General features: G+C 50.6%; 1 protein-coding gene across 1 annotated transcript in view; it reads left to right on the top strand.

Moving 5' to 3' along the window:
• Positions 1-11,465: 11,465 nt before the first annotated feature.
• The window catches only part of PRDM11 (PR/SET domain 11), a 132,748-nt gene continuing 127,966 nt past the window's right edge, over positions 11,466-16,247 (top strand). The window contains exon 1 of the mRNA XM_055281829.2: positions 11,466-11,678. Coding sequence (XP_055137804.1) covers positions 11,592-11,678 — 87 coding nt within the window. The 5' untranslated portion in view covers positions 11,466-11,591. The remainder of the gene's footprint in view (positions 11,679-16,247) is intronic.

Below are 16,247 nucleotides of genomic sequence, written 5' to 3'. Positions count from 1 at the left end.
GTGTGATCATTCGAATCAAAAGCTGTTTCACTCGAATCAAAAACTAATTTTGTTTTTGAGATGAATTCTCACTCTGTCACCCAAGCTGGAGTGCAATGATGTGATCTCGGCTCACTGCAACCTCTGCCTCCCAAGTTAAAATGATTCTCCTGCCTCAGCCTCCCGAGTAGCTGGGATTACAGGCACACACCACCACGCCTGGCTAATTTTTGTATTTTTAGTAGAGATGGGGTTTCAGCACGTTGGCCAGGCTGGTCTTGAACTCTTGACCTCAGGTGATCCACCTTCCTCCACTTCAGCCTCCCAAAGTGCTGAGATTATAGATGTGAGCCACTGCACCCAGCCAAAAACTGTTTCTCAAGCACCTACTGTGTGCTAGATCCATGCTGGGCTTTGGGAATACAGAAGTACGTAAAGGTCTAGTCTCCCTAGCCTCGAGCAACTTTCAGACTGAAGAGGAAAGAGGCAAAGATATAAGTAGAATATGTGCTGTAATGTACACACTACAGCGGCAGCCCAGAAAAGGGAGTGATTAGCTTTGGGGAGAGAATCAGAAAGGGTGTCTTAGTATGTTCAGGCTGTTATAACAAAATACCATACACTTGGTAATTTACAAACTACAGAAATTTATCGCTCATAGTTCTGGAAGCTAGGAAGTCCAAGATCAAGGGGCCAGCAGATTCAGTGTCTGCTGAGGGTCTGTTCCTCATAGATGCGTTCCTCACAGTTCCATCTTCTATAATGTGTTCTACAGGGTGGAAGGGCAAAAGGGCTCCCTCCAACCTCTTTACAAGGGCACTAGTCCCATTCATGAGGGCAGACCACACCCCCCACCCCCCTCACCACCCCTCCACCTGCCACAACACCTAATCACCTTCCGAAGGCCCTACCTCTTAACGCCAACATGTTGGGGATTTGATCTGAACACATGAATTTCAGAGGGACAGAAACATCCAGACCACAGCTGAGACCTTCACAGAGAGGGCAGCACTGGTCTTTGTAGGATAAAGGGGAGTTCACAAAAAACATGGGGCAGTTTGGTATTTGATGTAAAACCAAAGCAGAGACCTCAGAGGGGTTCATCAACAGTTCTCCGTGCCTGGACTTCACATGTGAGTGTGTGTGACTGCGGGAGGGAGGGAGGTGACAGTGGGGATCTGGGGTCGAAGATGAGGCTGTAAAGATCATCAGAGGCAGAGAACAACATCTGCATTTTACAGCGGAGAAAATGGAGGCTCAAGGAGGTAAATAAGGATGTCTTATTCTTCCACTGGGCGCTTTCCTGCTCTTGGGGCCTGCCACAAATTCTCCTGGCCTTTCTTTCTGAATCAGACAAAGCTGCTTGCTAGTGGCTGAACAAGTTAAAAGCTCAGCGCAGGTGGGAGGCATTATTGTTCACTGTGATGATTACTCTCTAAAATCCAGCTTGGCAGGATTTCTGCCTCGGATGATCAGCAGCTCAGCAGGTCCAGGCCAGGGCAATTTGGGCCTTTGAGGATGAGGGACTCCCAGCCCTTGCCCCAGTCCCCTGCCTGAAGCTGTGGACAAGCTGGAGGCCTGGTCAGTTGAGTCCAGGAGCCAGCGCCTCCCCTTGGGGATGCCTCACCCTCCCCTTGCTGCTTTTTACCACGATGTGCCTACCCCCAGCCGCCCTCTCATTAAGCTGACCTCCCCCTTCCATGCCAATCATCTCTCCCTCTGGCAACCAGCATTTCCTCCTCCTCTGAGGCTTCTCCTTCCCTCAGTTTGTGCTGGTGGAAGGGGCTGAGTCATTTTCCTGAAAGGAGTGTTGATTGAGGAAGCATGCGCCTCATCCAAACAGCCGTGGGTCTCAGGCAAGCCACTCTCCTCTCCAGGCCTCAGTTTTCTCATCTATAAACAGGGCCCGCCATTTCCTACAGTCTCACACTAGCCACCCCACGTGGCACCTGAGGGCATCTGAGTTTGAGATCCCTGGAGTAGCTGGTCTCAAAGGTGCCATAAAGCGAGTCTCTGGGTTTCAGTGGCTCTGGATCATGGGACAGGCAAGAGAGAGATGACTGGGCTGGGATGAGAGGCCAGTACTTCAGGCAACTGATCCAGTGCAGGCCACTCAGCCAGGGTCTTCCTTCCCCAGCCCAGATTCACGGCATCTCTCACCTGCATTTTTCCCCGGCCTCCTCCTGCTCTCTCCGTCCCCAGCACCTCCTGCTCTAGTCTGTGCTGTCTCCTCAGGGTTCCTCTTAAAAAACTCAGATTGGATTCGGCTATTCTGTTGCTGGACATCACCACCTATTTGCCCTAACTCCTTACTTGGCATTCAAGGCCCCTTCCAAGCCAGCCCCTGCCTACCTTCCTGGCCTTATCTCCCATTTCCCCTCACCCTCAACCTCAAACTTCCTTAGTGCTGCCCGGCCCATGCAGCCCCATCCTGTGTGGTGGCCGTACCTTTGCATACACTAATCCCCCCCACCTGGAATTCCTTCCCAGCCTTCTCCACTCAGAAAAGCCTTCAAGGCCTTGTCCCAGGTTGCCTCCTCTGGGAAGCCATCCCTGACTGTCCCTGGGTGGAGGCAGAGGCATCCCTCAGCTAGAACAAGTGCCAGGTGATAGTGGAGTTAGGTGTGTAAGCTCCTCCTCCTAAACAATGAGCACCTAATAGAGGCCAGAGCTTGGGCAGGAGGGCTGTAACCCTGCCCTGGTCACCTTTTGTCTTCAGAGCCCAGAAAGGAGGCTGGACACAGTGAGCAGGTGGTCAGTACACCTTTGCTGTGGGAATAAACAACAAATAATGTGTTAGGCATTGCCCTACTCCACCCTAACTCATTTAAAGTTCAAGAGGCAGGAAGATGTACACAGGTGAAGCCCCACACTGCGGAACAGTGATTCCCTTCTTCCCCTATTCGCAGAAGTCTAACCATTTACAAAGCACCTTGCAGCCCTCCCCAGTGAGCCCCTGCAAATAGTGCAGACCTGTCATTTATTATCTCTATGTTGCAAAGGAGGCCCAGAGAAGCAGAGACTGGCCAGAGGCCGCTGACTGGAGGTGGTGGAGTTCTACACAAGCCATGGCCTTCCTGGAGATGCTGCTCCCCGCTGCTCGTCCAGCTGCAGGCTGCCTCCCTCCCTCCCTCTCGGGGTGGCTGCGGGCCTCTGTCTTTCTCTTGTCACGCAATGCGAATTTGAATCCATCTGGTTGCTTCTCTGAGTCTCTCTTTGTCTTCTTGTGTTTCTCTCTTACCTCAATTATTTATTTCTGTCTCCAGCTCTCCGGGCTCCCACTCTTCTTCTGTGTGTTGGCCTTTGCCTTCTCTCTTTCTTTCTCTGTCTCCCTCTCTGTATCTGTTCCTTTCCATCCATTTATCTTTTTCCCTCACCTGAGCCTGTCTCTGTCCACCCTTCCCTCCATAATTAGCCTCATTTCTAGCTTTTACTCTTGGGCCCACTCTCGGGTGGGGGTGGGCAGGGGACAAGGAGGGAACATCTTTCCAGCATGCAGAAAATGGACCAATTAAAGCCACAATGCTGCTCAGGCAACTGAACAAGAAGGAAGCAAAAATAGCCCCAGGCGGGTCGAGCTGGAAAGAGGCACAGAGAGAAAGCGAGAACGGGCGAAATGAATGCAGAGGCCAAAATCACAGTCGGGCCATCAAGGGGGAAGCTCCTTCCCACCCAGACCTGGGAGCTGGACTCCGGCTGCTGCACGGCAGGGTGGACCTGCCTCATCCTCAACCCTGGCCCAATGCTTTGTCTCACCTGAGGACACCCTGGAGCCTGCCAGACCTCGCTGGAATCCCGGAGGTCATGAGCTTCCTCCCAAGTGGACACCCACCTCCTATCTCTGGACTCCTTCCCACCAAGTGGCCTGGGGGTACGGGAAGCTGGGAGAGGCACCCACCCCACCCTGTCTAAGCCTGGCTTTCATCCATCTTCAGGTCCCCAGGAATCCAAGGCCTGCTCTATATAGGATACTCCCGGGTTGTAGACAGAATGGTGAGGCAATGGTATGCTTAGCAAATGCCACCCCCCACCCAAGGAGCTCACAGGCTGTGGGGAAACCAAGCAAAGAAACAGGCAGAAAAAACACCCCGCCACACTAAGCGCAGCCTGGGGAGTCCAGAAAGGGGGCTCAAGGAATCGATATCTGCCCCCAACCTGCAGAGCCTGCAAGGGGAGCCTGCGCAGAGTAGGCAGTGAGGGCTGGAGATGAGCCTGATCAGAGGGAAGCACAGGCAGCCCTCAGGGAAATGAGAGGAGGAGTGGGGGGAGAAGAGGCCATAGAGGAGTGGGGGGGGAGAAGAATGTGAGGGGTGGAGGGAGAAGAATGTGAGGGGTGGGGGGAGAAGAATGTGAGGGGTGCGCTTTGTCCAGGACAAGGTCTTGGGAGTTATTCTCAGAGCACTGGGGAGCCAGGAAGGGTTTTAGGCAGGGGAGGGGCAACGTGATGTGCTCCTTTTTCTTGTTTGTTTGTTTGAGACAAGGTCTCACTCTGTGTTGCAGGCTGGAGTGCAGGGGTGTGACCATCGCCTCACTGCAGCCTCAACCTCCCTGGGCTCAGGCGATGCTCCCACCTCAGCCTCCAGAGTAGCTGGGACTACAGGTGCACACCACCATGCCCGGCTCATTTTTGTATTTTTTTGTAGAGCCAGTTTCACCATGTTGCCCAGGCTGGTCTCAAACTCCTGGGCTCAAGTGATCCACCCACCTCGGCTTCTCAAAGTGCTGGGATTATGGGTGTGAGCCATCACGCCCGGCCATAATATATTCCTTTACGGAGATTCCACTGCCTGCAGGGAGGGGAAGATGGATGAGGCTAAAGCAAGGAGAGCAGACCAGATGCTACTGCAAAGCACTGAGGAAGAGCCAATGGGCCCTAAAGTGGCAGTGGCTGTGAGATGGAGGGAATGCGGGATATGGGAGATGAGGTGAGGTGAGGTCGGGGAACCCAGCCAGGGTGACTAGGCCCCTCCTCAGCTGGAACCACTTCAGTGCATAGGAATGGCTCGCAGACTTTGAGCCATCTGAGGGCAGATTTCCATCCTTTTTGTACCCAGCCCACAGCCTGTGGCCTGGAACATATTAATGCTAAAAATATTTGTTAGATGAGCGAGTTACTCAATCCATCATTCCCCAGCTGGCCTCCAAGGCCGGGGCTGTGACCTGGCCCAGTTCTTCCCTGGCTTTCTCCCCAGCCCTCTTTCACGTCCTACTCCCTGCCCCCCAGCAGGCTGGATTCCCTGAACTTGCCTGGATTCATTCCATTTCTCTGCCTGGCTCATTTGACTGTGTCCTAGAACACTCTCCCCTCATTTTCACATGCCCAAGTCCTACCCACTCGTCAAGATCCAGTTCCAGTGCCCCCTCCTACATGCAGCCCTACCTTCCTCTCTTCCCTCCAGGTGCTCAGAGCACATGACCTGGGCCTCTCTTATGGCAGGGGCCGCGGTGGGCCTCCTATATTATTCTCCACGCCTATGCTAGAATCCCTGTATACACTCAGAGCAGCTTTAGGGAAGAAATCTGGGTCTGATTCCACAGTCTTCAGGACAGGCCTGCCCCAGAGAGAGGTCTCAATGAAGACTTAATAGAAGAAGGAAGGGAGGGAGGGAGGGGAGGTGAGAGTAGACATGTCTGTGCTGGCCGCGTGTGTCCGCTGGGGGCCAGGGAGGCTTGAATTGCTTTAGCTTCTGCTGCATAAGCCATTCCTCCATCAGCTCTGCCACTCCCTGGTTGGGTGTGCCCACAATGTGGTTCTGGTTTTCTGAGCCTGATTTATACCTTATACCAAACCTGACATTAACATCAGAAATCCTGATTTTCTTCTTTCGCTAAAACCGACTGCGACTTCAATCTCACTGTTTCTGCCTAGTCACAGAAATATGTGGATGGATGGATGGATGGATGGATGGATGGATGGACAGATGGATAAACAGATGGACAGATGGATGGCTGAATGGACAGATGGATGGATGGATGGATGGATGGATGGATGGACAGATGGATAAACAGACGGACAGATGGATGGCTGAATGGATGGACAGATGGACGGATGGATGGATGGATGGATGGAGAATTGGTTGAATAGATGGAGTGAATGACCAAATTAATGACTAAGAGGAAATCATCCCAGAACTATGAATAATGGACCATAGGTGATGGGCTACCAGAATTTGGTGAACCTCAGTCAAATTCTGGCTATGTGTTCATTTATTCACCTGGCATTAATGGAGCACCTGCCATGTGTAAAACTTTATGGTAGACCCCAGGAATCTAAACGTGGTCCCTGTCCCCATACAGCTTATAGTCTAGTGAAAGAGTCAGATAAAAAAACGAAGGAATTACCAAGATAATATAATGGGATAAAAAATATGACAGAGAACATGTGGGAAGCTGCCTGGAGCATCACTCATTCCAGAGCATCTGGGAAGGCTTCCTGGAAGAAGCGACATCTAAACTGTGAAAGGCAGGACTGATGAGTACAGGGTAGGGAGTGTGAATGAGACTGGCAGAGGGAACAGTGCGTGCAAAGGGCATGGAGCAAAGTTCAATCAGGGGCACGGAGCACTGGGGACAGTAGATGAAGCAGAAGAGGAAGACAGGAGCCAGATCTTTCAGGCTCTTGTGGGCTCCAAAGGAGTTCAGGCTCTGTCCTAAAACAGGAGGAATCCCTTGCAAGGTGTCAAACACGAATGCAGGAAGACTATTAATTGGAAAATGTGTATCAAAATTTCTTCTGTTAATGCAGAAAGATTATTTTCTTCTGGTGTTTTCCCATAAATAACACTGTGCTACATCTATAAATCACCTGGGAAATTTAAAAGCAGGAAACCTTGTACTGCTTTTCTTGGCGATGAAAAACCAAGAAAATGAAAACAGAATTAACCTCTTAGCCTGAAATGTAACGTTTCTCGTTGACCAAGCTGAAATTGTCCTATTTGCTTTTTCACTAAAATATGACTCCATTTCATATTTATAACCCATAAGGTTAAAAGTTCAGAAATCAAAGCCCATGTCTGTTAAAATAATACTATGCTTCAATGAAAAAAAATAACCAGAATGCCAAAGTTTGTTCTTTTGGTTAAATAATACATTTTCTAGCATGGCTACGGCTCAGAAACAGTTCTCAAGTGTTCACAATAGCTATAACGAGCCTATTGGAGGAGGTATAGTTCACAGGTTAAACAAATAACTACGTCAAATAGCTTAGGGAAACACAGTTTTAAAATTACCATTTGATTTTCTGATGTGGCTACAAAAATAAACTGAAAAAAAGAGAAGAAATCACTGTTTTAAAACATAGCAGATTCCTCTCCAAGGGAAACCTACAACTACCTGTTCCGCAGCTTGCAGACTTCATTCATTCCGCAGGATGATGTAAATAACAATCGGGGGTGTGGGAGGGGCCGTTGCGTCCGTCAGGTACCTGTGGCTAGGGAAAGCATGGTCAGGAAGTAGCGTTCACACCTGGAGAGCGACAAGGTACTTGTCACTAGAAGAGCCAACGAAAGGGGGGCCTAGGCAGAAGGAACAGCAGGTGCCAAGGCTCAGAGGCAGGAAAAGACTTAATAGAAATAAAAACAAATAAGCATGTTGGCATTCCCACGGTTGTCCCTGATTTGCTGTGGGAATGCCCGCCTGCTGCGTGCTGCTCATGTTCCCTGGCTGGGCCTTGTGTCTTCTTCCTGAAGTGGAAGGGGGGTCCCAAGGCTTTTTAGAAGCTGCCTCCTTGCCTAGTTTTCTGGCTCCTCTGTCCCCCGTCCCTGGATTCCTCCCAGCCCCCTGCCCTCTCTTGCCTGCCCTCCTGTGGCCGATGCCCTGGCTGTCAGGGAGATGAAGTTAGCTGCAAGCACATACATTTTTTAAAAACCCAGCCATTTAAGGAAACTATGGCTCTAAACAAACACTCAAAGTCCCCCACCTCTTGTCCCTAAGGGAGGCAGCACCAGGGCCAGGTCAGGAATTCCGGGCATGTGGGGAGGGCCCTGAATGGAGGAGAAGGCAAGTTGCTGGTCAGACCTCCTCCCCTCAGAGGGCCTCGCCCCAGTCCTGAGAATCTGCCCTGACTCCTCCAGGCCCCCAGGGCTGCTCTGCTGGTCCCAGGCCAATGGGGGCCAGGAAAAAGGCCAGAGTCATTCCCTGGGCATCTGACAAGAACGTGGTATCTGTTGTTGTTGTTTTTCTTTTTTATTAACTTTTTTATTTTTACTTCTTTTTTTCTTTTTTTAGAGACAGGGTCTCGTTCTGTCACCCAGACTGGAGCATAGTGGTGCAATCATGGCTCACCACAGCCTCCACCTCCCAAGTTCAAGTGATCCTCCCACCTCAGCTTCCTCAGTAGCTGAGACTATAAGCATGTGCCACCATGCCTGCCTAATTTTTTTTTTTTTTGGTAGAGATGGAGTCTCGTTATGTTGCCCAGGCTGGTTTTGAATTCCTGGGCTCAAGTGAACATCTCACCTTGGCCTCCCAAAGTGCTGGGATTATAGGCATGAGCCACTGTGCCCAGCCTATTTTTACTTTTTACTGTGAAACATACATATAAAATAATGTATATAACGTACACACATTTAAAAGACTATGTTAAATCGTAATAAATGAAGGCTTGTATAAGCCCAGACTAAGAAACCCAGCCTAAGAAACCTTCCCAATGCTTTCCAAGCCCACACTTGCCCTGCCCCTGTGGCTGCCCCGTATCCCCCTGCCCAGGTTAACCACTGGGTTCCATGTTGTGCTATGGAAGCCCATGGCCCAGAGACCCAAGAACACGCTTGTAGTTAAGAAAATGAGAGGTTTCGGAAGCTTGTCGCTGCAAGGGAGTGCACAGCCCAGGGAAACCTCGGCGGTGTCTCAGGGAAAGGGATCTGGAAAGCCCCTGAGGAGAACTAGGCTTGGCTGGATGATTCCAAGGAAAACCAGGAAAGCAAGCCCAGTTGTGGACTGAGTGCCTGGGCACTTAATAATTTTGATCTTGGAGGCAGGAGGGTTAAAACCGCACTGGCATCGTCTCTGGTGAGCAAGCCACTGTCACTCAGAAAGGCAGTGGAGAGGAAGGGGTGTTTCAGTGGTGCTTACTCACTGGCGGGGTCTCACAGTTGGCCTGGTCTGTGTCTGTGAGTGTGGTTTGTGGTTTCTTGGAAACGTTATCTATCTGTGAGCACAATTTGTCATTACTCAGCGTTAATCATTGTACTGCTTTTCTTTATAGTTCGCATGTATAGTATGTATCTTGTAGATTTATGTGTGGCTAAATGATATGCTGTTTGTCATCACCACCACTACCCCACCACCGCCCCTACAACAACCCCACCACCTCCATTGCTGCCACCATCACCACGACAGCTACGCCCTCACACCCACAGAAGCGGCAATGTGGGAGGCCACATGTACTCTAGCTGTTCCATGTGTGGGGTGTGTATCTGTGTATGCCGGGGTGGCTGTGAGGGGAGGGAGAGAGGCTATTTAGAGAGTTTCAGGCTGAGCAGTACTGAGGAACCAAGAAGTTGGCTGCAAAGATCTGGGCCTACTGCAAAGATCATTGAGTACCTCCTGCAGTCCCAGTCTCTCTCTCTCCTTACTCCTGGATTTCTCTGAAGATGAGGGCTGAGTGACCAAACAAGCATAGGATCAAGGGCCAGAAAGTAGCATCAGGCTCAGAGCTGGAATCAGGGCTGGCACTAGGAGGCCCCGACAGCAGGAGCCTCTGATCCACCTTGTTCCAGCTGTCTTGAGGACCATCTCTCCTGGCAGCATACCGTGTGGCTTCACACAACGCTGCCTCTCTGAGCCTCGGTTTCTTCATCTATAAAATGGGAATAAGAGTAAGCCACCTCAATGGACTGTGGGAAGCTTAAGTAAATTGAAGTGCCGTGCAAGTAGCCAGCATGCAGTTGCAGCTCAATGAACGTGAGTCCCTTGTCCTCCTCTGGGGGCGGGCTGGAATCACATGGTAGTGGGTGGCAGGTAGCAGGAGGTGAGACGATGGGGTGCCATGACCTCTCCTAACACCTGATGCTGGATAGGAAATGGGAGGCTTCCGGGAAGGGCACGGGACAGATGCGACCTGCCACCCAGGCTGCCCCTGAATGTCCTCTGCCCAGTGCTGCCCCAGCTGCATGGAGGGACCCCAGAGTGGGGCATGGGCTGGGAGGGGGTGGGGGAGGCTGAGAGAGCAGGAGAAGGAAGTGAGTCATGGTGGGGAAGAGGAGAAAAGGCAGGAAGGAAGAACATGCAGGAAGAAAAGAGGGAGAGAGGGATATGACGGGAGGAAAAGAGGAGAGGAGGGGAGAGGAGAAGGAAAGGGAGGGGAGGGGAGGGGAGGACTGAAGCAAAAAATGGGAGGGAGGAAAGGAGGAAGGATGGAGGGATGGAAGGATGGAAGGAAGGAAGGGAGGGAGGGAGGAAAAGAGGGAAGGAGGGAGCGAAGGAATTAAAGGAAGGAAGGGAGGGAAGGAAGGGAAGGAGGAGGGAGAGAAGGAAGGAAGAGAGGAGGGAAGGAAGGGAGGAGGGAGGGAAGGAAGGGAGGAGGGAGGGAAGGAAGGGAGGAGGGAGGGAAGGAAGGGAGGAGGGAGGGAAGGAAGGGAGGAGGGAGGGAAGGAAGGGAGGAGGGAGGGAAGGAAGGGAGGAGGGAGGGAAGGAAGGGAAGGAAGAGAGCAGGGAAGGAAAGGAAGAGAGGAGGGAAGGAAGGAAGGGAAAGAAGGAAGGGAGGGAAGGAAGGGAGGGAAGGAAGGGAGGGAAGGAAGGGAGGGAGATGAGGAGACAATGGCAGAAGGAGATAAACAGAGTCTGGAGCCACCACTGCCCTTGTCCAGCCACCAGCACAGGCATGGGGGCAGGGAACTGGGCTGGCCTTGCCAACTGCTTAATAATGCCCTTCCCCCACCTGCCACCACAGTGGGATCCCGCCAACCTGCCACCCTGTCTGCTGGGAATAATAGGGAGCTGTCTGAAGATGTGTCACTGACTGCCTGCCCCAAAAGAAGGTGACAGCGATGTCTCCCTGCCATGGGCCTCAAAGCCAGCTGCCAGCCCTTCTAAGCTGTGGGGACAGGAACCTACAGCTGGGCCTCCCTCTGTAACAGCTCCACCTTGGAACCCCTCCACACCCACCCCCTCCTTTTATTTCCTCCAGCCCTCAGCTCCCTCAGCCTGATCTCCCCAGGTGTCCCCTGACATTTGGCCCTGCTCCCCGCTGCTATCTGCTCATCATGTTGGGGACAGGAGATGGGAAAGGGCACTAGAGACAGCGCTGGGGAGTCAGGACGTGTGGTTTCAGTCCCACCTTTGTCACTGTGGCACAGATGGCCAGCCGTCTCTCATCATCTATTCTCCCCTCTTCCTGATGAACGCACCCCTAATTTGGTGTCAGGCACATGGCAGCTGAGAATAGAGACCACATTTCCCAGCCTCCTCTGCAATTACATGTCACTATGTGACAAAGTTCTGACCAATGCAATAGAACTGCAACCCCTCGGACATGTCCTTTTGGGGAAAGGCATTCTCTTTTTTAACCCTTCTGCTTTCTGCTCTGGAATGCAGATTATGATGGCTGCAGATGCAATGGCTACAGCTGGGGCAGTCATTTCGGGTCACAAGGTAGGGTTCACTTGTTAAAGATGGCAGAGCCAATTGCATCCCTGATGATTGTGGAGTGCCGGGCCTGCCTGAGATGTTCACCTGACTTCCTTTACCAGAGAGAGAAAGTAAGTTGTTTAAGCTGCTAATCTGGGGGCTCCTCAAAATGCTTGCACTTGCTACTACTTCTCCCTTGAATACTCTTCCTCCAGATCTTTATTCAGGCCCCTGCTTGTTGTCATCTTCTCATCAAAGCCCGTGCCGTCCTTCCTAACATTACCACCCTCCACTCCTTCTCACTGTCAAGTGGAAAACTCTTTATAGCACACCCTGATAGCTCCATTTTCTTGTTTGTTGCTAGCTTCTTTCTCTTTCTGACTTCTGCCAGTAAAATGTAAACTCCATGAGTGCAGGCACCTGCCATGCTCACTGCCAGATCACTAGGACTCGGAATAGCACCTGGCACATAGTAAATGCCCAATAAATCCTTGGTGAATAAATATAGGTGGAAATGAAAGGACTAGAAGCAAATTGACATTTATTGAGCACCTACTGTGTGCAGGCACCATGCTGGATGCTTTAGGTAAACCATTTCATTCACACGTCTTAACATTTTTAGGTACAAATTGTTACTCTCATTTTTTCACATCTAGAAACTGAAGTTGTGAGATTATAGGTGACATAATCTCAGATCCCAGAGATCTAAGCAGGAGGGTTGTGGGGGCAGGCAGGGTCCTGGGATGTAAGCTCAGGTGCCTTGAATCAAGCCCAATGGGTTTTCATTATTCTGGCCAGGCTCTCCGAAGATAAAAGACATCCTCAGATGTTCCTAAAGCCTCCCATTCAGCTTATTCTCTCACCCGCTTGCTAAGCAACTCCCCACCGCCTCCAAAGCAGCCTCTTCACTGGCTTTGATTTTTAGTGTCTTTCTGATTATTTCCTGAGGAGATTGTGCTAGAAGCCTATGGAATCACAGAGACACTGGGTAGCATGAACAGAAATGCCTTTTTCTACTCTGAAATGTGAGGACTGACTCCCTCAGGAGGGAGAAGGGAACGCTGTCATTTCCAAGTACGTTCTCTGCCAGGTCTGTTTCAGGAACTCCTGCCTGCTCATCTCACATGATCTTCACGCCAGTCCTGGCAGGGAGATAGCTGCGTGGCCATGCACCAGTCTCCTTGCTCCTCTGAGCCTCCTTTCTCTCATCTGGCAAACGGGGATAATGAGGCTACCAGCTTGGAAATGTGGCTGAGAGGTAAATGGGATGAAGATAAGGCCAGGGAATTTGGTTTTAAGGTTTAAATCAAGGACATTTCCTGCAGCTAAATAGAAAGCACCTTTACCTTCATCCTGTAGGCAGCCCCCATACCTCCGACTTCAGCATCCTGGTGACTTAATGCATCAATAGCTCACAAGTTTGAAGATTCCCCTGCTCTCCTGGGTCCTCTCCCTTACTGGCCATGTGACCTTAAACAAGTCCTTCACCTAGCTGAGCCTCAATTTCCTTGTATGTAAACTGAGGGCACTGGACTAGGTTCCCTTCCAGTCTGAAATTCGCAGGCTTCTCTATCAAAGGGAAGTCTGAGGAATAGTAGCTACCAGTTAGTGAGCATTGGTTACGTGCTGGCAGAATTGCCAGCACATTTACCTACATTGTCTAATTTTGTCCTCACCACAATCCTGTGGGAAAGCTTTCATCCCTCCCATTTAACAGGTGAGGAAACTGAAGCTCAGGGGTGGAACAAATCACTCAAGATCACACAGGGGTAGTGGGATTCAAGCTCAAGTGTCACTCAGATGCTCAGACCATTTAACTCCACTGCACACATAGAATCAGAATTTATTTTCACCCCCATTTTTTTGCCAGGCTTTTCCTGTTTAGCTCGTCCTTGAGGACGGGGCTATTGGGACACATCCAGGGCTTAGGACCACCTGTAGGTGAGACAAGCAGGCTACGGAAAGCATAGAGCCGCTTTGTTGGCAACTGGGGCCACAGGCTGTGTTCCAGTCTCTTCAGTCCACATCTCTGGGTGATACACTCATGTTTGGAGGTGCCTGCAGTGGCAGGAGGAAGTGGGGAGTGGGGAATATGACAGTTCTCCAAGGAATTTGGAAGGCAGGGGAAAGAGCTGCACAGGCACCGTCACGTCATTGGCAAAGGTGCCAAAGAAATGTCAGAACAAAATGTGCTGGCTGGGATTGGAGATGAAAAATCCATTCGTGGCTGCCCTGAAGCAAATCCCTTCACTTCCCAACTTGCATCTCAGGGGGAGGAATTAGTCACGTGACAGAGCTCTTCAGCACCACGGACAGTGCCCTGGCGGCGCCTTCAGGGAACCCACCCAGGCCTCGGAGTATCAGGCCCAGTGACTAGCACCACAGCCGATGGAGGGGATGGCCTCTTCCCAACCCCAGGGACTTATAATCTGGGGCCAGGAAGAAGACTGACATGCAAGGAAAACTCACACAGTGCTAGGTGTTCCTGCGTGCTAACGAAGGACCCTCCAGCCAGTGTTGGCCTTGACATCCATTCCTGCATTTGGCCATCATTGAGCAGGAGATATGTACCTGACTCTGCACCAGACACCAGGGAAGGAAGAGCACAGATGAATGGAGACTGTGCTTGCACTTGAAAAGCTTGGACTTAGTCGGGCAGACTGGAGACTAATCATTACGAGACAGAGCTTGACATGAGATGAGGTCAGTGAGGTTGCTACTAATGCTAGTTCCACTTTACAGGTGGGAAACCAGGCCGGGTGATTTGCCCAGACTCACACAGCTATGAGGAGACAGAGCTGGGATTTGCATCCATGTGGTCAGGATCCATGATTTTAACCACTACCATGACTATGGGGTGGTGGTGGTGAACAATTCAATTAAGTCTAAAAAGGGGCAATGGAGAATTCCTGGAAGGAGGGACGCCTGGGTTGTATTTTCCCAGGTGAGGAAGTTGGGGGAGGTCAGAAAGAATAGCACTGTGAAGCCTGAGAATGGTAATGCTCCATAGTGGGCACAGGAAAGGGTCACACAGAGGACGTGGGAACAGGAAGGCGGGCGAAGGTGAGGCTAGAAGACCCCCAAGGCTGGGCTCCTGAAGAGTGCTGTACTAAGCGAGGGAGTTTGAGCTGGATTCGGCAGCTCTAAAGAGGCAGTGGAGTGTTTCAAGCATCAAAAGAAGGTAATCCGATTCTGGAAAATGGCTGATAGTGTATTGAGGTGGACTGGAGAGGGATCATTGGCAGGAGGGATGTCTAGCCAGAGGGCTACTGCTACTGCAGGAAGCCAGCTGAGGGAGGGAGGCAAGGCTAGACTGGGGCAGGGGCAGTGGAGCAGCAGGAATGGCACACGACGCCTGATGGCCTTGAGATTAAGATCACAGGCTCTGGGCCGGGTGTGGTGGCTCACGCCTGTAATCCTAGCACTTTGGGAGGCCGAGATGGGCAGACTGTCTGAGCTCAGTAGTTCGAGAGCAGCCTGGACAACACAGTGAAACCCCGTCTCTACTAAAAATACAAAAAAATTAGTCAGGTGTGGTGATGTGTGCCTGTAGTCCCGGCTACTCCAGAGGCTGAGGCAGGAGAATTGCTTGAACTTGGGAGGCGGAGGTTGCAGTGAGCCAAGATCGTGCCACTGCACTCCAGCCTGGGTGACAGAGTGAGACTCCGTCTCGAAAAAAAAAAAAAAATCACAGGTTCTGGCCCCACATCTCCTGGGTCCACAGCCAAGACCAGGAGTGAGGAAGCACTTGCCTTACACTGCCTTTTTTTTTTTTTTTTACTTTTTTTAATTTCTGTGGCTATACAGCAGGTGTGTATATGTATGGGGCACATGAGATGTTCTGATACAGGCATGCAATGCTCCACAATCACATCTTGGAGAGTGGGGTATCCATCCCCTCAAGCATTTATTCTTTGTGTTATAAACAATCCAATTATACTGTTTTCATTATTTTAAACTGTACAATTAAGTTCTTATTTACTGTAGTCCCCCTGTTGTGCTATCAAATAGTAGGTCTTACGCATTCTTTCTAGCTTAGACTGCCAATTCTAAAGCTCATGCACTTTACTTGTGAGCTCTTCAGCCTCTGTCTCAGGACCCAGTTACTCTTACTTCACCCGCTGTTCTGACAGAGTCGTGGGTCTGACTCTGAAATTCACAGCGGATTAGAAGTAGAAAGTTTTACCGGATGGGAGAAGAATTGAGAAGCAGGTGCAGTGATAGCAGTGAGGGATGCTAGCTAATGTCAGGAAACCAAAGATTTTTTATTTTTTTTAAGCATCATAAAATGGCATCATTTGGCAGATTCTGAATGCATCAACACATCCTACATCAATTACACTATTTAATAAAGTCGGGAACTCTACCACATTTCTAAAAATATTTCCATCCAAAGGCTAAAATGAAATTTGAAAGTTTGAGTAATTAAGAGCAATCCCTCAGCCATACTGATTCGCTAATTGTCCCTAAAATCCGAGTGACTGAGACCTCTTTGTACCTTTCAGAACCTTGTCCTATCCATCAGAGTGATGGAGTGATCCTCACACTCACCCCATGAGAAAAAAATAGGCAGAGGGACCACCCCCTGTCATAGGTGAAGAAACTCATGCTCAGCCTTTCACAGCCTACACAAATTGCTCCTCATTTTCAGAGTCAAGCTGGGAGCCCAGATGTCCTGATTGGCAGCCCTGAACTCCCAG

The sequence above is a fragment of the Symphalangus syndactylus genome, chromosome 6 (assembly GCF_028878055.3).
Source record: "Symphalangus syndactylus isolate Jambi chromosome 6, NHGRI_mSymSyn1-v2.1_pri, whole genome shotgun sequence".
Taxonomy (NCBI): Eukaryota; Metazoa; Chordata; class Mammalia; order Primates; family Hylobatidae; genus Symphalangus; species Symphalangus syndactylus.
Note: the sequence above shows the minus strand (reverse complement) of the source record. Positions and strands in the feature narration are given on the sequence as shown.